The sequence below is a fragment of the Cervus canadensis genome, chromosome 24 (genome assembly GCF_019320065.1).
Source record: "Cervus canadensis isolate Bull #8, Minnesota chromosome 24, ASM1932006v1, whole genome shotgun sequence".
Lineage (NCBI taxonomy): Eukaryota > Metazoa > Chordata > Mammalia > Artiodactyla > Cervidae > Cervus > Cervus canadensis.
The window spans coordinates 48,370,839-48,390,523 of NC_057409.1; the positions used below are offsets into that span (position 1 = coordinate 48,370,839).

The following is a 19,685-nucleotide window of genomic DNA, read 5'->3' on the forward strand; positions in this document are numbered from 1 at the left end:
TAACTCCCTTTTACTCTTAAACTTTTTAAAGTGAAAGTCAGATAAAAGGCAGACAACCTAGAGATTAATGTATGTAATTGAATCCTACATGAAAGCATAAACTTGACTACAGATTGTAAAATAAAATCTTTGCTGGTGCATATTTAGAAAAATGAGGACCATCATGGTGTCTGTTGTTGGCCCTGTGGACACCACTGTGTGCCAGTATTGTTTACTTTGCAGAGATGTTTTCTGGGTATGACATCCGTTCTGAGTCTGGCTTTTTACAGGGAGATAGTTAACTGTCTGTGTGTGTGTGAGATAAATATAATGTGAATGGCTTTCTTTTTCCTTACTAAGGTGGGTAGTGTGACTTGGACTCCTTTATTAAGGAGAAAATAAGTCTGTTCATTCTCTTTTAGGTGTTCATATACACGATAATCGGTGTTTTATTCCCCTTACTAAAGAAGCTTTCAGATACATCTGTGACACTTGTTTCTCATAGATTTTCTTTAAAAAAATTATGGACTAAAAAGGCTTCCCCAGTGGCTCAGCGGTAGAGAACCCACCTGCAGTGCAGGAACCACAGGAGACATGGGTTCAATCCCTGGATTGAAGATCCCCTGGAGGAGGGCATGGCAACCCACTCCAGTATTCTTGCCTGGAGAATCCCTATGGGCAGAGGAGCCTGGCGGGCTACAGTCCATTGGGTCGCAAAGAGTTGCACACAACTAACGCAACTTACCATACAGGTACATGACTGAAAATCTTCAATTATCTTTAATTCAGGTAGCAATGAATAGAGCACAAGTCTGCTTGATATCCAGTTCCAAATCTGGAGAGAGGCATCTCTACCTTATTAAAGTGTCAAGAGACAAAATATCAGACAACAATGACCAAGAGTCAGCAAATTGTGATGCAAAAGGTAATTACTTTCTTTTTTTTTTTTTTTTGGTAATTACTTTCATTTGCTTTATTGTGTAAAACTGGGCTGACTTGGGGGGAAAAAAAACTCATGAAGTAGCACGTGACAGTAATCTTATTGAAAATTATATTTTCTAGTCTAGATCCCTTAGGAAAAGTAAACTTATTTGGTGTTTTCAAAAAAGAAAGATTATATGTAAATACTTGAGTGTAAGAAAATTAAAAAGCAGGTGTCTACTTAGATCCTTCTGTGAAAAAGCTAAAACAATCTTTTGATTTTGACTTTTTAAGAATAAACCATACCCTATTTTAAGAATTTGTGATAATTAGATGATAATACAGATTGCTTTATTTGTCTGGTTACTTCAACTGCATATGTTAAGCTCTTCTTTGATAAGTGAATTTGACAAATGTAGCAACAGTCATAGAAATTCTGCAAATAAATTGCTTTGGCCCAATCTCAAATATGCGACTTTAAAACCATCTATTTTTAGCTGGAAAAGGATCAAAGATGTTGGGTGACATTATTACTCAAGAGAACTTTGGAAAAGACCTAGTCTATAAACTAGAGTTACCAGTCTGGGAGAAAGTTATTTCATTGTTAATCATGTCCACAGATATTAATTAAATCGTTGTTACTGACATGGCAGTGTGCAATGGACAAGGTTTTAGAATCCAGATGAGCTGAATCTGTTAAGAACAATATAAGGACATAAGCAAGATGTTGTGGGGGAAGAGAGTCAGAGGATAGGAATGTGGGCTCAGATGCTCATAATATAGCCTTAGAGCCTTGCCATCTCTTAAGTTCATTGATTCTGGGCTTAACCCAGTGGCTTCTGCCTCTGCCCACATTAGTTTGGACTATGTTCCCTCAAGTTATATTTTTCTCTATCTGATCCCGCCTGTTTCCTCTTTCACTGTTTCCTCATTTCAGGGTCATTGTTGGTTTTTCTTAAGCTCATAAGGTCTTTGTTTTGTTATTAATAGTTTCATCATGATGAGGATCACATTATGCTAGTGCATCATGGTAGGATTATCTCGGGCACTTTATGTGACATGTATCTTTGTACTGGGGCTTCCAAGGTGGATCACTGGTAAAGAACCCGCCTGCCAGTGCAGGAGATGCAGGAGATGTGAGTTCGATCCCTGGGTCAGGAAGACCCCCTGGAGAAAGAAATGGCAACCCATTCCAGTATTCTTGTCTGGAAAATTTCATGAACAGGGAAGCCTAGTGGGCTACAGTCCATGGGGTTTGCACAAGAATCAGACATGACTGAGCACACACATATATCTCTGTACTAATTTTTCACTCAATATTTTCTCATGCTCTAGTCTCTTTGTAGCTGTTATATTTAAGGAATGTGTCATATTCCATTGGATAGTGGTTTTATAATTTATTTAGTCATTCCCTTCTTTTTAAAATTATTACATGGTTGCTTTTGATAACTTTCTTTTCTAAGTAATACCACTGTTGTTGTTCAGTCACTCAGTCGTGTCTGACTCTGCAGCCCCATAGCCTGCAGCACGTCAGGCCTCTCTGTCGTTCACTGTCTCCTGGAGTTTGCTCAAACTCTTGTCCGATGAGTCGACGATGCCATCCAACTAAGTAATACCATAGTAATCATCTTTATGCTTATAGATTTATCCGTATTTCTGAGTAGTTGTTTAGGATAGATTCTCAGAAAGAGAATTACTGAATTGAAGGTGGTAAAAAAAAAATTTATGGCATTTGGTATTTCTCATGGGATGTAAAAGGAAGACTTCTTATAGACAAATAAGGAAGAGAAGATTAAGTATGAATTTGAAATCCTTTTAGTAAACATTTGAATGCCTTGTATGTGCACACTCCCATATCTGACCTCAGTCATGGAAAGCACCCTTGCTCTGCCCTGAAGGTGCATATATCCAAGCTAGCACTGAAAAACACAAATGATGTAGCTGGACTTGACCAAGGATGAATCAGAAGAGGATTACCTTGGACTGCAGATTGTTTGTTAGGTAGAGCAGGGGGAGTCATGCTGAGGGAGTGAAAGGAAGCAGCTCCCTCCTCATCATTGTCAGAAGAATGCTGGCAAGAATTCGGTCCTATAGGGCCATGGTTATTCAACTTAGATTAACTTTAGATTAGATCATGTTAATTTTCTTTCTGATGCTGCTGCTTCTGGAAATATAGTATCCTAACTGATCTTCATTGGTCTCATTTTAGCAATATTTGCTGTACTCACGAGTGTCTTGACAAAAGATGACTGGTGGAACCTCCTTTTGAAGGCCATATACTCCTTATGTGATCTATCCCGGTTCCAGGAGGCTGAGTTACTTGTAGATTCTTCATTGGAATACTGCTCATTTTATGAAGACAAGCCAAAACGCAAAGAGCTAGAATACTTTGGTCTCTCTGCTGCAATTCTGGACAAAAATTTCAGAAAGGCATACAACTATATCAGGTGATTTTCCAGTAACCTATTTTAATTAGATTCTTTGATGGAGCATATATATTTACTTTGACTTAATTTTACATGCCCAAGATTTAGTAAGCTGTTTAACTCTTGCTTACAGATTAATTTGGTTCATTGGTGGTTCTTGGAAGCAGTATAAAAGAGCATACACTCCCATAAGAGGTTTACTTAAACCTTTGTGCCTCAGTCTCCCCATTTTTTATGGTAAAACAGGCTTCATCATATTACCACCTCATAGGTTATTGTGAGAGTTAAGTGAGTTGTCCAGTGTCTGATAATGCATTATTATTCAGTGTTCATTGTACTGCAGCTATGAGTGGGCTGGGAGAGAAAAGATAAAACTTAATCCTCTTGATTCTGTTTTTTTGGTTGAAAAGTTTGTTGAAAAGCAGAAACAAGATGAAGAAACACTACATACCCCTTATTGGGGGTGGTGAATTTCATTGTTGATGGGACAGCACTGAAGGGTTTCAGTCTTAAAAATCAAGAAGTTTTTTCTCTGTACGCTATTTTTTACCCTCATTCTCTTTTTGCAATTTTAGAATAATGGTAATGGAAAATGTGAATAAGCCCCAGCTCTGGAACATTTTCAATCAAGTTACCATGCATTCCCAGGAAGTACGACATCATCGCTTTTGTCTGCGTTTAATGCTGAAAAACCCAGATAATCATGCCCTGTGTGTCTTAAATGGACACAATGCCTTCGTGTCTGGTAGTTTTAAGCATGCACTTGGTGAGTGTCCTGGCGCATGGCTTTGTCTCTCTCTCTCTGCTTAGGTTTCTGTGTCTCTGAAATGGAGATAACCTTGTAGATTATTGTGAAAATTAAATGAGTTAATATAAAGTACTTAAAATAATGTCTAGTACATATAGTAAGTGGTTTTAAGTATTCACAGTAATTATAATAAATATTTATTTTTCTTGTGATGCTTTGGTTTCAAAAGGCTAAAGTAAGTCTTTAAAGTAGGTCTTTGAAGTAGGACTTTAAAGCGTGACTTAGGCTTGTTTGTTCTCAAAATAATTTTCGTTAGTTATGGATGCTTTGCTAAATGATTTTAATTTGCTATAGTATAAAAAGGGACTTAAGATTTTTTGATAGTTTATTCCTTTAGGAGACAAGTCTTTTTTTTTTTTTTTTGCCTTGATTTATTTTTTTACATATACATATATCTGTTCTTTTTCAAATTCTTTTCCCATTTAGGTTATTATAGAATACTGAGTAGATTTCCCTGTGCTATACAGTAGGTCCCTGTTGGTTATCTGTTTCAAGTAGAGTAGTGTGTATGCCAATCCCAAACTCAGGATTTATCCCCCACCACCACCACCTTTCTGCCTTGGTAACCATGTTTGCTTTTAGAGACTGAGAGTCTGTTTCGTAAATACGTTCATTTGTATCCATTTTTTTTTGGGGGGGGGGAGATTCTGCATGTAAGTGATATCATATGGCATTTGTCTTTGTCTGACTTACTTTGCTTAGTATGATAATCTCTAGGCCCACCCATGTTGTGGCAAATGGCATTATTTCACTCTTTTTAATGGCTGAGTAATCTTCCATTGTATATATGTACCAGATCTTTTTTATCCGTTCATCTGTCAGTGGACATTTAAGTTGCTACCATGTCTTGGCTATGTGAGTGTGTATGTACCTTTTCAAACCGTGTTTTTCTCTGGATATATGCCCAGGAGTGGGATTGCTGGATCATATGGTAGTTCTATTCTTAGTTTTTTTAAGGAAACTCCATACTGTTCTCCATAGTGGCTGAACAAATTTAATTCCTACCAACAGTGAAGGGGAGCTCCCTTTTTTCCACAGCATCTTCAGCATTTATTGTTTGTAGACTTTTTGATGGTGGCCATTCTGACTAGTGTGAAACAAGTCTTTATAATTCTTATTAATAATTAAACAGAAGGAAAATTCATTAACCATTTATAGGAAATTTCTGTAATAAGGAACCAGGAGCAAGTAAGTAGAAAAATACTTAACCAGAAGTTTAAACTTAAAATGAGGCATGTATCTCCTGCTGCTGGCAATAAGATATATTGCCAGATTCACTCCTGAGTATACTGTGATTTTGGCTGTTTAATGCTTTAATGTTTCTTGTGTATGGTTGCTGTCTTTATAGTTGTTCAGCCAGTAATCTCGAACATCAGATGTTGAAGCTTTTTTTCACTGTGTATACTTTTTTGGAATTATTAGTTTAATATTAAGAAAACTATATATAAAAGAGATTAAAATAGAAAGTCTAAATGGCAGTCTACCATTTGTGCTGGTAAGGAGACTTTACAGTGCTGTTCCTTCTGGAATAGAAGTTTTCTTATCTACATAATAAATTATAGATCATTCCTTTACAAGAAAAATTTGCTAAAATTCCTCTATCTCATATAGTTAGACTTTTGACATGAGATAATTGTTTATATAGACTACATGGAATTCATAAAACCCTGAATTTTTATCTTGTTATTAGATACATTTAGCTCTTCTCAGGAAAAACAATTGCTACGTTTGAGACAATAATACTCATAAACCTAAAAAACAAAACTATTTTTCTTTTTCTCACCTCCATGATCCATCATATTAGCATCTATAAGACGGGTCTCAGTTAATTTTATGAAAGAATTCACCAACAGACACATTCCCCCATTAGTTTTTTAAAAGATTTGAGGTTGTAAAATAGATTTATGATCAGTTATTCAATTGTTTGTTTTCGAAGTACTACTCTACTTGGAAATGTCTAACTGTACCTTTAAAAAAGCTACTTTTATACTCAGTTTTAATCATCATGGTCAAAGTATGTTGATGGGTAAATCCTTTTCTTTTTGTTATATGTTATATATTTTAAAATTCCTATTAATATGCATCTGGTTGATATTTTGGAATATAACCTTTGTATCTGTTAAAGTGATAGCAATATTTATTTACCTTACACTATATTTGAGTAAGTGTTGAAGAAATAAGGAATTGTGTTTTTGTCCTGTCATCTAACATTACTGCTCATTTTTCAGGACAGTATGTGCAGGCCTTTCGCACCCATCCCCAGGAGCCACTCTATAACCTCTGTATAGGCCTAACCTTTATTCACATGGCATCCCAGAAGTATGTATTAAAGAGACATGCTCTTATTGTGCAGGTAATTCATTTGGATTTCTCATTACTTGATTTTATGTTCTTTAAAGATGAATATACTTAATGCTTTTATTACCCTGCTTCAAAAGTAGTACCTGCTTAGTGCACCTGTTGGGAGTATCCATTCCGGTGTTCAGCACTCATGGATCAACATATAGGAGTACTCCCGGCCAGAACTACACAGCTGTGTGGAAAGGGTGCGCAGCCAGGTCAGAAGAGAAGGCTCAGGCAGAATCTTAGGGAATCCTGTGCAGGCTTTCTGGTATCCTGGAACCTCAGAGGCTGCCAGTCTTCCAGGTGCTAAAGAATTTTTAAATTAGTTTTTAAAAATAATATAGACATACGATAATGTATAAATACGTGCCTGTGTGACTGTCTCCTTACGTCATCACCACAAATTGCTCTTTTAAAGTCTTAGTTTGTAAAGCAGTTTGCATTACCTTTTTGTTTTCTTGTTTACCTTCTTAACATAGCTCATCTCCTCTAGTGAAAATATAAACTCCAAGAGATCGGAGATCTGGTCTATCTCGTTCACCCCTGTATCCTCAACACTTCTGTTTTTATGTTTGATGCATGTATATACCTGTAATTAGGGAAAGAAAGTAAACAATCTTTCTTAGATTTTTGTCTTTGAATTTCTCATTTTTAAACACATAGATTTGATTCTTCTGAGATTAGTAGCTTGTCTGCTATTACTTAAGAGAACCACGTTTTTCAGTAGAAGTCATATTCATGTACTCAAATAGATTCATTTATCATGCAGAAAATATGACTTGTTAATTGAGCATACTTTTTATTCCTAGAATGCATTAATTCTAACAAATTCCTTAATTTTTATTATTTATTAGTTTATGAAGAAAAATTTGTGACCATTTATTACATACCAGATCACTCAGGAAATAATTGCATTTTATTTTTTATACATACAAATTTGTTGATTTAATTCTCAGGTAATATATTTGCTTAATTGCTTACATCAGTTACTTGCATCTTGCAGCTTGTAGCTTTCTGTGCATGGTAGAAGCTGAAGTTGTGTTGAAGGGGAAAGTGAATGCAGGAAGAAGTGAAGAGGCAGGTTGCTTTTCTGGGTGCAGTGACACCCAGGGAGCCTGCTTCATTATAGCTGTGCTCTGAGATATTCACTTTCTCCATAGAGCTGCTGAGTCAGAAGCTTTCAGAGGGGAAAAAAGAAAATCAGGTTTTTTAACGTTAAGAAGTTATCAAGGTTCTGAGAGGTATATAAAAGGTACCATTTAACCAGCAAGGTCAGATACACTCAAGTGAGTTTGTTCCTGAGGATGCACATTTCTAAATTATCATAAGAGCTTGGAGTTTATATTTTGGTCAAGCTTTTAGCCATGTATCTCAAACCTAAAATTTTACTAGCCTCTAATGCCACAAAAACCAACTTGAAACCATAAAAATATATATTCTCTGTTTTAGATTATGAGTCTTTGATAGCTAGTTGTAACATTTGGCTTTGCTTTCTGTGAATTTTTTGTCTTTAGTTAAAAAAATATATCTCCTTTACACCTTCAGAAGAAATCTGAACTATATTATGATATGACACTGTACCACAGACATATATCCTTTTAGGGTGAGACTGTCTTTAAAAAAAAAATTGGGGGACTTCCCTGGTGGTCCATTGATTAAGGCTCCACACTTCTAATGTAGTGGGTGTAGATTCAGTCCCTGATTGGGGAACTAAGATCCCACATGCTGCACAGGGTAGCCAAAAACAGAAGATTGTATTCCTGCCCCTGCACATGCTTGTCAGATGCCTGAACTACTGAATTATTATTATTATCTTTTCTCTTTGGTAGGGCTTTTCCTTTCTTAATCGATACCTCAGTTTACGTGGGCCTTGCCAGGAGACATTCTACAACTTGGGCCGTGCCCTTCACCAACTGGGGCTGCATCATCTTGCAATCCACTATTATCAGAAGGCCCTGGAGCTCCCTCCGCTTGTGGTAGAGGTACTGTATGATTTACTTTAAAAAACTGAGGAGACACTTCATCTGTCGATAAGTTCAGTTAGCTAAGTATTGTGGTCCAGACAGTGAAATTAATTAGCTTATATATTAAAATGTATTCTCCCCTTACTGAATGCACTTATTTAGTTATGTTCAGCAACAAGTAATTGTTTGACATCCTGGCCTACTGACCTAATCAGCCACCATGTAGACACATATGACTCGAGGTTATGACCATTTTGGTTATCCTAAGATAGCCCTGTGGTTTACAGGTGTGAGCTGGTAGACAGGAATCCTGAGTATTGAGTTCTGTAGCCGTTATTCATTTTCAAGTTCAAAAGTGTAGCTAACACACTTCTTTATAGAGATTAAAGATCAGTATAAATGAAGTTTTGTTTAAGTTAATGTAATATAGGGTGAGTGTTGCCAGTACTATGATAATCTGTGTTTAAAGCCTAATTTCTGAAGGAAAGTATGTTATCGTTGTTCAGTTTTAAAAGTTGCACTCATAGTCCCCCATTCCCTCACAACTCTTTTCTGTTACCCTTGTTCAACTTTAGTCATTAAGCAAATGAATACCTACTCTTATAGTTATGCTGATGGAATACATATACTTTTGTGTTCTTAACTTCATAAATAATTTATGTATTGCTCCTTAAGCTTTATAGGGCAACATTTTTCATTGATGCAGATGTTCTTAGTTGACTCCAAATTTTTGTTTGGGGAAGAATAGGAACATAGATCTAATCTACTCCATTGAGGTCATTGCTTGGGTTATTTAAGTAGAAAAAAAAAGTAATAACATCCATAAGGTATTCATTATAATAAATTTGGTGTATGCCCTCCTAGACCTGTGTTTTATATGCCTTTCTGTTATATAGTATAGATATTTTTTTTTCTCATCTGTTCATTTGTGTTATGATTTTTTTCCTACATGCAGAAGTTTTATATTTTTTATGAAGTCATGTCAGTCTTTCTCTAGTTCTTACTTCTGCTATTTATTATACTTAAAAGGGCTTTTCCTACCAAGGTTATATTATTATTCAACTGTATTTTTTCTTTTATGGTTTCATTTTTTTTACTCTTAAATCCTCATTCATCTGGTGTTTATTCTGCTCTGTCTTGTGGATGAAACTTTTTTCCTTTAACTTATTGGTTAGACATTTTAAAATATTTGATGAAACAGTTACTATAACAATTAACTGAAATCAGCATTACCTGATAAAAATGTATATTCAAGGTATATGCCTAGTTTTATAATTTTTTTTAGCAATATGAATTTTAATAGTTTTTTGAACACTTATAAAAGCTCTTTATTTGCCATAAAATTGTCCTGGTTGTCAGTTTGAAATATACTCATTTTTGTATTTTCCCCCCAGGGTATAGAAATTGACCAGATAGACTTACGAAGAGATATTGCCTACAACTTGTCTCTCATATATCAGAACAGCGGGAATACGGGAATGGCTCAGAAACTTTTATTTACTTACTGTTCTATATAATGCCCCGCCGCTGGGAAGGAGCTTGGGCAGCAGCTGTGCACGGACCAGCATTTTCTGTCTCAGGGCTTATTATTAACCCCAAGATGGACATAACTTCACAATATCTGTGTTTCATTTTTAATATGTGATAATTATCTTTTGATAGATTTGCAAAATTATCACTCCTACAAGAATTTTATACTGTTCTGTCATTTTCCTTTACCAGCTTTTGGTAAGTTGTCCCCCAAACTGAAGTGGACATTGTTAGCCATTGAACCAGCATGGAGTTGAATACACTACTTTTTTTCCACACAGTTTATTCATTTGTGTACGTAATACTACATATTAAACACCTGCCGTATACCAGGCACTGTAATAGGTGTGTCTGGAATACAGTAGTAAGAGAGATGTTACCTCTCAATACAGTTCTTTAAATACAGACCTTGAGCACATGTTTATTTGAAAGAAATATTTGCTACGTACGTATTTCTACATACATCATTGTTGTCAGTCATCCATTTCTTAGTGCCCTGTTCTTATCACCAATAGTCTTTGAGATATACAGAAAAGGAGGTTGCTTAGTAAAGTAAAGACAAATTGGGACTCTGATGTCAGCACAATTATGTAATTCACTTTGCTCCTTGGAAAATTATTTTAAATGGTTATGTGGTGGGAAGACAAGTAACTGAGCTAATCTTTTATTTTTCACCTGCATGTATCTTAGCTATAAAGACAGGCCTGGGAGGCTGGGCTTAATTCATAGAAACCTGTTGTGATGCAAATTAATTAAAAAAATGCATTTTCAGTGTTGGGCTTTCTGGCCAAAAGAAAAAAAGAGAACTAGATTCAGTAACGTGACCTGGTTTCCATTTTAAGATCACTAGGAATGTAGGAAGATTAGGGAATTTTATGTATGAAATAAAGTATTGCTGATGAAGTAGAAGGAGATTAAAAGCCTTTTACTTATCTCAGATATTGTGTATTATTGGATCTAAGATAATAGTATTTGTTAGACATACTGTTGGTTTAATAATAGCTTTTTAGAGTTTCTTTTGAGGGAGAAACAAATGCTATAGTAAATGTTCATGTGGATTTTTAAGTCCCAGTCCAATTGTGGGTGGAAAACAAGTATGAGACTTAGGGTAAAAGAAGTACAGGAGGCTTTAAGAATTCTTAACACTATTTACACTGTATACATAGTTTTGTAGTTGAGAAGCAGAATTTGTATGTAATAAGTAAATGTATGGGTACTTTCTGTGTGTATGTGTATATATAGAATTTAAATAAACTTTATTTTTGTAATTAAAGTTGTTTCATATGTTTATATATATTTGTTTTATTTCATGCCATTTGCAGGTAATGATAAAGCTGACTGTGATAGAGTGCTCAGATAGATTTGTGACTTGGAATCCTTGTGGAGTTGAGTACTCTGTGTTCAGAGTTTCTCTCTTGAATTAAACTCACTGTGCTGTAACTCCAGTATCTGCTAAATAGCCTTGGAAGACACAGTAAATCTCTCTAGTAGTCATATAAGGGGAAAAAAAGCTGATAATTGCATGAGTTTGTTTATCATTTAAGACCGTAACTACCATTTGCTGAGTGTTTTCACTCTGCTTCTGTGTTCTGAGTATGGTGCGGGATGTTTAGATACCTTAACTCTGATTCTCCCAGAGAGTCACCTGTAAGGTAGATGTTATTGTTGTAGTTATTATCATCCCAGCTTTATTTATGAGAGATTAAAGAGCATGCTGAAGATCACTAGCAAGCTACTTCTTGCTCAGAGATGTTCCTTTAGAGGAACGCATTTCCTGCAGTTTTGAGTAACAACTTAAAAAATGAGCATGTTTACTTTAGAAAGAAAAAGGAGACAGGCAGTTAATTTTTCTATCCTTCAGGCCTTCTATTTTTTTAATTAAAAAAAGTTTTTGTTTTCTTTTTCTTTTTTTAATTTAATATTAATTTATTTATAATGTGTTTGTGTCAGGTGTATAGAAAAGTGATTCAGTTATACATATATTCATTCTTCTGCAGATTCTTTTCCCAATAGGTTATTACAGAATATGTAGTAGTTTCCTGTATCATACAGTAGGTCCTTGTTGACTATCTGTCTTATATATTGTTCAGTTGCCAAGTGTGTCCAACTCTTTTTAGCCCCGTGATTGCAGCATGCCAGGCCGCACCGTTCCTCCCGGAGTGTGCCTGAGTTTGTGTCCATTGAGTCGGTGATGCTATCCTACCTCTCATCCTCTGCTGCCCTTTCTACTCCTTTTGCCTTCAGTCTTTCCCAGCATCAAGGTCTTTGCCAATGAGTAGGCTTTTTGCATCAGATGGCATCAGATGGCCAGAGTATTGGACCTTCAACTTGGGCATTAGTCCTTCCAGTGAGTATTCAGGATTGATTTCCTTTTAGGATTGACTGGTTGGATCTCCTTGCAGTCCAAGGGACTCTCGAGTATTCTCCCGCACCATTATTCAAAGCATCAACTCCGGCGCTCAGCCTTCTTTATGGTTCAGCTCTCATATCCATACATGACTACTGGAAAAACCATCGCTTTGACTAGATGGACCTTTGTCAGCATACTGATGTCTTTGCTTTTTAATATGCTGGCTAGGTTTGTTATAGCTTTCCTTCCAAAAAGCAAGTGTCTTCTAATTTCATGACTGCAGTCACCATCTACAATGATTTTGGAGCCCAAGAAGAGAAAATCTGTCACTGCTTCCACTTTTTCCCCTTCTAATTGCCATAAAATGATGGGACCAGATGCTGTGATCTTAGTGTTTTAATATTGAGTTTCAAACCAGCTTTTGCACTCTTCTCTTTCACCCTCATCACGAAGCTCTTTAATTCCTCTTCACTTTGCCATTAGAGTGTTACCATCTGCATATCTGAGGTTGCTGATCTTTCTCCTGGCAATCTTGATTCCAGCTTGTAATTCATCCAGCCTGGCATTTCACATGATGTACTCTGGATATAAATTAAATAAACGGGTGACAATATATAGCCTTGTACTCCTTTCCCAGTTTTGAACCAGTCAGTTGTTCCATGTCTGGTACTAACTTGTTTCTTGACCCACATACAGGTTTCTCAGGAGACAGGTAAGATGGTCTTGGGTTCCCATCTCTAAGAATTTTCCACAGTTTGTTGTGATCCACACAGTCAAAGGCTTTTACATAGTCAATGAAGCAGAAGCAGATGTTTTTCTGGAATTCCCTTACTTTCTCTGTGATCCAGCCAATTTTGCCAATTTGATCTCTGGTTCCTCTGCCTTTTCTAAACCCAGCTTGTACATCTGGAAGTTCTCGATTCAAATATTGCTGAAGTCTAGCTTGAAGGATTTTGAACATAACCTTTCTAGCATGGGAATTGAGCGCAATTGTCTGGTAGTTTGAACGTCCTTTGGCATAGCCCGTCTTTGGGATTGGAATGAAAACTGTCCTTTTCCAGTCCTGTGGCCACTGCTGAGTTTTCCAAATTTGCTGGCATATTGAGTGCAGCACTTTCATAGCATCATCTTTTAAGATTTGAAATAGCTCAATTGGAATTCCATCACCTCCACTAGCTTTGTTTGTAGTGATGCCTCCTAAGGCCCACTTGACTTCACATTCCAGGATATCTGGCTTTAGATGAGTGATCACACCATCATGGTTATCTGGGTCATGAAGATCTTTCTTGTATAGTTCTGTGTATTTTTGCCATCTCTTCTTAATAGCTCCTGCTTCTGTTAGGTACATACTGATTCTGTCTTTTATTGTGCCCATCTTTGCATGAACTATTCCCTTGGTATCTCTAATTTTCTTGAAGAGATCTCTAGTCTTTCCCATTTTGTTGTTTTCCCCTATTTCTTTGCACTGATCACTGAGGAAGGCTTTCTTATCTCTCTTTGCTAGTCTTTGGAACTCTGCATTCAGATGCTTATATCTTTCTTTTCTCCTTTGCCTTTTGTTCTCTTTTCTCAGCTATTTGTAAGGTCTCAGACAACCATTTGCCTTTTTTGCATTTCTTTTTCTTGGGATAGTTTTGATCACCCTCTCCTGTACAATTTTACGAACCTCTGTCCATAATTCTTCAGGCATAAGAATTAACAGGTGAGGTGGGGCTAAAAACTGGTGAAGCAGTTGTAAATCTGTTAAGAAGCTGTTAGATTTTCCTAGTTGCCATGTTCACCTAGAGTAGGTTCCACTTCACCCGTGCCCTGCAGAACACCAGTGGTTTATTTTCTGGAGCTGTTGAATGAGGATCACGGATTCGGGATTCCCAGGCATAGCCAAAGGCAGAATGTTACGCTGAAAGCAGGGGATTAAATGAAAGTCTACACACCTAACAGTGAACTCTCCTCCTGTTAAACTCCCTGAAAACTGGCAACAAAGTTAACATCCTCCAAGCAGGGGATTAGAGAAAATCCTCTCAAAAATCCTAGAAAAAAAAGCCTGTATATTTTCTCAGCTGCGGCCTCCAGGAGTGGACACACCCCTCCCACTTTCACTCAGTCATCTTGGAGGTACCTTGCTATTCATCTGAACAGGCAGCTAATGATCATTAGACATTTGAGGAAAGCCTCTGAAATGAGAGGCATTCATATAAACAAATGGGTGGGGGACTGAGGGAACTCAGGGAATGGAACCAGTGCAGGAAGTAGAGAGAAACAGACAATGTAATAGTCACAGATGAAAGAATATTGTATATGTGAAGAGAAAATACTGTAAAAAGCAGTATTCACATAATAAAATATTTATCAAATTAAAAATGTAACCTCCAGAATTAGTGCCATGAAAGGGTTGGGGAAAAATAGAATTTTTAAAAGATAAAAGGGAAAATTGAAGAGATAATTTCTGATGAGAAAATTAAAAGCTATAGAACAGTCTAAATTACAAGTTCTTTGTGGCAGTTACCAGATCTTACAAATTCATTCATATTTCAAAGTGTGTGAATGGTTGATTTATAATAATTTCAGTAGGAGGAACAATGGTTTTTTATATGCAGTAGATGGCAGTACATTCTATAAATTGGGAATTATATTTCATCTTTTCATTGTCTTAATACAAGTATGCCAGCTTTTAACATTTTTCCTCCAAAATAAGCTTAACAATTTTTATTAGAGGAGAAAAAATGTCAATACCCCTCTCCACATTTGGGCTCTCATATCGCAGAAGCTTTGTCAGAGGACAGCTGGGGCCCTGTGTTTCTTGCTGCCCTGAGCAAGAGAATGTCTAGGAACTGTCAAGGGTACACGCATCATACAGGATATATTATTTTCTGTTTTTTGGATTCAAGCAAACTAGGATCAGAGTGAGAATTAGCAACACCGCCTGGCATTTTAGTAAAGACTCTCAAATGTGCTTCTATTTAGAAAACAGCCTTCAAGCAAGCGAAGAAAGAGAAAGCTGATTAAAGATACCTCCACTCAGGGGCCCACAGCTTTGCCCAGTCAGTCCTGGAATAGCCAGTTCTAAGGATGTGAGTTGTTTCCTCTTTCTAGAGCTATGTAGTGGTGTAGATTAATTTCAGTTTCTAGTTTCAGAGGAGTTTGAATGCAGCCAAACAAGTGTTTCTTATTTAGGCCCACCTGCATACCTATAGGCAGTTGAAAGAGGTATTTTCCTAACAAACGCTTTGCATAATTAGTTCTGCCTTGTTTGGACAGAGATGCTTTGATAAGTTTGTGTGTGGTTGAGGCGCTTCCCCCATTTCAGGTGTTCCTCTTCAGTGATTAAAGGAGGAGAAAAGTAGTGATTCTGACCCCTAGAGGGAGCACGGTATTCACAGACCTTCCCAAAATCTGGAGCACTCTCTGGGCTGGAACCTGGTGAATGAGGGGGGCGGGCTTTGGGTAGGCCAGAGAATCCAGAGCCGCTGTGCGCCCCACAAACAGTGCCATTGATAGTTGCCGTGACGCGGAAAAGGTGTGAAGACACTGCTTTCGTGTCATTCTCAAGGCGCAGATTAAAACCAGCTTTGGGTGAGTGAAGAGTGGTTCACACTGACTCTTCATTGCCGGGAGATTATCAAAATGTAAAAACATCATGATAACTTCAGCAGTGTTAAATGACAGGACACAGCAAACTGTAGAAAATTTTTAAAGCGATGGGAATACCAGAGCACCTGACCTGCCTCCTGAGGATTCTGTATGCAGGTCAGGAAGCAACAGTTAGAACTGGACATGGAACAACAGACTGGTTCCAAATAGGAAAAGGAGCACCTCAAGGCTGTATATTGTCACCCTGCTTATTTAACTTATATGCAGCGTACATCATGAGAAACGCAGGGCTGGACGAAGGACAAGCTGGAATCAAGATTGCTGCAAGAAATATCAATAACCTCAGATATGCAGATGACACCACCCTTATGGCAGAAAGAAGAAGAACTAAAGAGCCTCTTGATGAAAGTGAAACAGGAGAGTGAAAAAGTTGGCTGAAAGATCAACATTCAGAAAGCTAAGCTCATAGCATCTGGTCCCATCCCTTTATGGCAAATAGATGAGGGAAACAATGGAAACAGTGACAGACTTTATTTTCTTGGACTCCAAAATCACTGCAGATGGTGATTGCAGCCATGAAATTCAAGATGCTTGCTCCTTGGAAGAAAAGCTATGACCAAGCTAGACAGCATATTAAAAAGCAGAGACATTACTTTGTCAACAAAGGTCCATCTAGTCAAAGCTATGGTTTTTCCAGTAGTCCTGTATGAATGTGAGAGTTGGACTATAAAGAAAGCTGGGCACCAAAGAACAAATGCTTTTGAACTGTGGTGTTGGAGAATACTCTCGAGAGTCCCTTGGACTGCAAGAAGATCCAACCAGTCCATCCTAAAGGAAATCAGTCCTAAATATTCATTGGAAGGATTGATGCTGAAGCTGAAACTCCAATACTTTGGCCACCTGATGCAAAGAACTGACTCATTTGAAAAGACCCTGATGCTTGGAAAGATTGAAGACAGAAGGAGAAGGGGACGACAGAGGATGAGATGGTTGGATGGCGTCACCGACTTGATGGACATGAGTTTGAGTAAGCTCCAGGAGTAGGTGATGGACAGGGAAGCCTGGCATGCTGCAGTCCATGGGGTCACAAAGAGTCGGACATGACTGAGTGACTGAACTGAACTGAATTCTAACCAGTGTAAGGTGATACCTCATTGTAATTTTGATTTGCATTCCCTAATAATTAGTGATGTTGAGCAGTTTTTCATGTCCTTTATGGCCATCTGTATGTCTTATATTTTGCTCCATTGAACTGTTTGTCTATTTCTGAACCTGTACCAAATTATTTTAATGTTTATAACTTTACAACACTTGTTTTCCTTCTTAAAAATGGCTATTTATTGGAAGTATATTTAGGGAAAAGGGCTCAGATCATCAGTGTAGGGACCAGTGAATTCTTTCAAAGTGAATACAACCATGAAATCACCACCCAAATCAAGAAACAGAACATGACCAGCTCCACTGTGGGCCACCCATACTCATTGCTGGTCCGAATGTCTGTGTGGTTTGAACTGTCAGTTTGATTAAGCTGGAGCTACATTTTCCAGAATCTCTTTCTTTGAGTGGTTCAATGTTAGAGGTGGCCCGGGGAGTTTGCTTGAGATTTGGAAGGTAAAAGCGAAGCAGCAGTCATTGCTCTGATGATCACTGTGGTTAGATGTGGTGGCAAACACAAAGGAGTTGGTGGATTCCATTTTATCCTTGCTCTTTTCTGCTCTGCATCCAGCTCCTCTTCCTAATTGCCAGCTCTGTCCAAAAGTAGAGCAAACCTCCAGCACACACCACAGGTTTCAGCAGATTTCATCAGCTTCCCTCCTGTGTTTTCACCCCGGCCGCTAAAAAGCACAACTTTTGAGGTTCCCATGCAAACCACCTCAGGGCTTCAGGAAGGCTGGGGAATGACGCTCTGCCTCCAGCTCCTTCTGGACCGTCACTTCCCTCCGTCCTCCTGCACTGTCTGAGGTCTTACTCCTTATTTAATACAACTCAGTGACTCTGACTTTCTTAACTAAACCTGTAATGAAGGACATTGATTTTTGTAGGTTTCTTTTATATCCTGCTAATTTATTAATCCTTTCACTGTTTGAGTTAGCATTATCATTTATTCCCTGGAGTTTTCCAGGTGTGCTGTCATATCATCTGCAAGAAGAGATAACTTTACTTTTTCTATACCCATTCTTACAGCTCTGATTTTTCTGATTCCACTGTTTAATACTTCTGTTAGAAGAGTGTTGAGTAGTAATGGAGATAGTGCACATCCCTGCCTTGGCTCCGTGAATAAGATTATGTGTGTATATAATTTATGTGTGCAGCTGACTGTTCCTCCAACTCTCATCCCACTGCATTAGAAAATCCATGTGTTTGATGTGTGGCAGAAACCAACAAATATTGTAAAGCAATTATGCTTCAATTTAAAATAATTTTAAAAAATAAATACAAAAAAGAAAATCTATGTGTTGCCATCTCTGCCTCAAAAACAAAGGACTTGATAGATGACAGGAAGGTAAAACCATTTGGATAGAATCAGGACTCAAATCCTAGATTTTTAAATTTCATTTACTGCAGTCTCTAATTGAACATAACTTTCCCCACATTTAAAGATTTATAAAATGAAAATACAGGTGCTTTATTAAAAAAATTGCATATATATGGACCTGTACAGTTCAAACTTATGTTGTTCTAGGATCAACATATATATAATTTTATATTATACATTTTATAATATATATATTTTATGAATACATAGTGAAATGAAATCTATATTTTTATATATATTTGTTCTTGTTAAAAACTCTCAATTCCTATTTTCTTGAGTATTTTTATCTTCAGTGGATGTTGATTTTTATCATAGACTTTTTCAGCATCTATGGAAATCTTTATGACTTTTTCCATAGATTTTTTAGTATTTTTTCCCCTTAGGTTTTTAATGTTATATAATACAAACAGACATCCTAATATTGAACGTTACTTGCATTCCTGGAATACATCCCACTTGGTGGTGGTGGTGGTAATTGTTCAGTCGCTCAGTCATGTCTGACTCTTTGCGACCCCACGCCAGGCTCCCCTGTCCTTCACCATCTCCCAGAGCTTGCTCAGACTCATGTCCATTGAGTCAGTGATGCCATGCAATCATCTCATCCTCTGTCGTCCCCTTCTCCTTCTGCCTTCAGTCTTTCCCAGCATCAAGGTAGGTGTCTGTTTGCTGATATTTTAGTGTCTTGCCTGACTATTCATGAGTAATATTGTCCTGTAGGGTTTTTTTTAGGGGGGGTACCATCTTTATCGGGTTTAGATATCAGTGTTATACTTGCCTTAAAAAAGAAAGTACTTTCCCTTCCTTTTAATGCCCTGGAATAATGATGAAGCATTTGGGTACCAGTCTTTGAAGGTTTGGTAGAATTCTGTGTTCATGTTAGACAGTTTCTTCATAGCGTTCTCTATTTCTTCTACAGAAATTAGTCTGTTTAAGCTTTCTATAACTAGGCGGATCAGCTTTGGTCATCTATATTTCCTTGGAAAACTACCCCTTTTATCTAAGTTTTCACATTTGCAGAAATATGTGCCAAGTAGTCTCTTATGACTTTTGTTTCAGGGGCTTCACTGAAGAAACAGGAGCTTTCCTCTGTCTCAGTGGTTGTTTCCACCTTGTCATTTTTTGCCATTTACGCCTCCTCCCTTTTTAATGATTAAATTAACTAGTGGCTTGTCTATTTTGTTATTTTTTTCTTAATTTATTTTAATTAAAGACTGATTACAATATTGCATTGGTTTCT

At 37.2% G+C, this 19,685-nt stretch overlaps 1 protein-coding gene across 1 annotated transcript in view; it reads left to right on the forward strand.

The window, feature by feature from the left end:
- Positions 1-11,244, forward strand: part of GTF3C3 (general transcription factor IIIC subunit 3) — a 28,307-nt gene extending 17,063 nt beyond the window's left edge. Inside the window, exons 13-18 of the mRNA XM_043445488.1 lie at positions 769-904; positions 3,110-3,347; positions 3,902-4,092; positions 6,363-6,487; positions 8,307-8,459; positions 9,836-11,244. Of these exons, the coding sequence (XP_043301423.1) occupies positions 769-904; positions 3,110-3,347; positions 3,902-4,092; positions 6,363-6,487; positions 8,307-8,459; positions 9,836-9,958 (966 nt within the window). The 3' untranslated portion in view covers positions 9,959-11,244. The remainder of the gene's footprint in view (positions 1-768; positions 905-3,109; positions 3,348-3,901; positions 4,093-6,362; positions 6,488-8,306; positions 8,460-9,835) is intronic.
- The last annotated feature ends 8,441 nt before the right edge of the window (positions 11,245-19,685 follow it).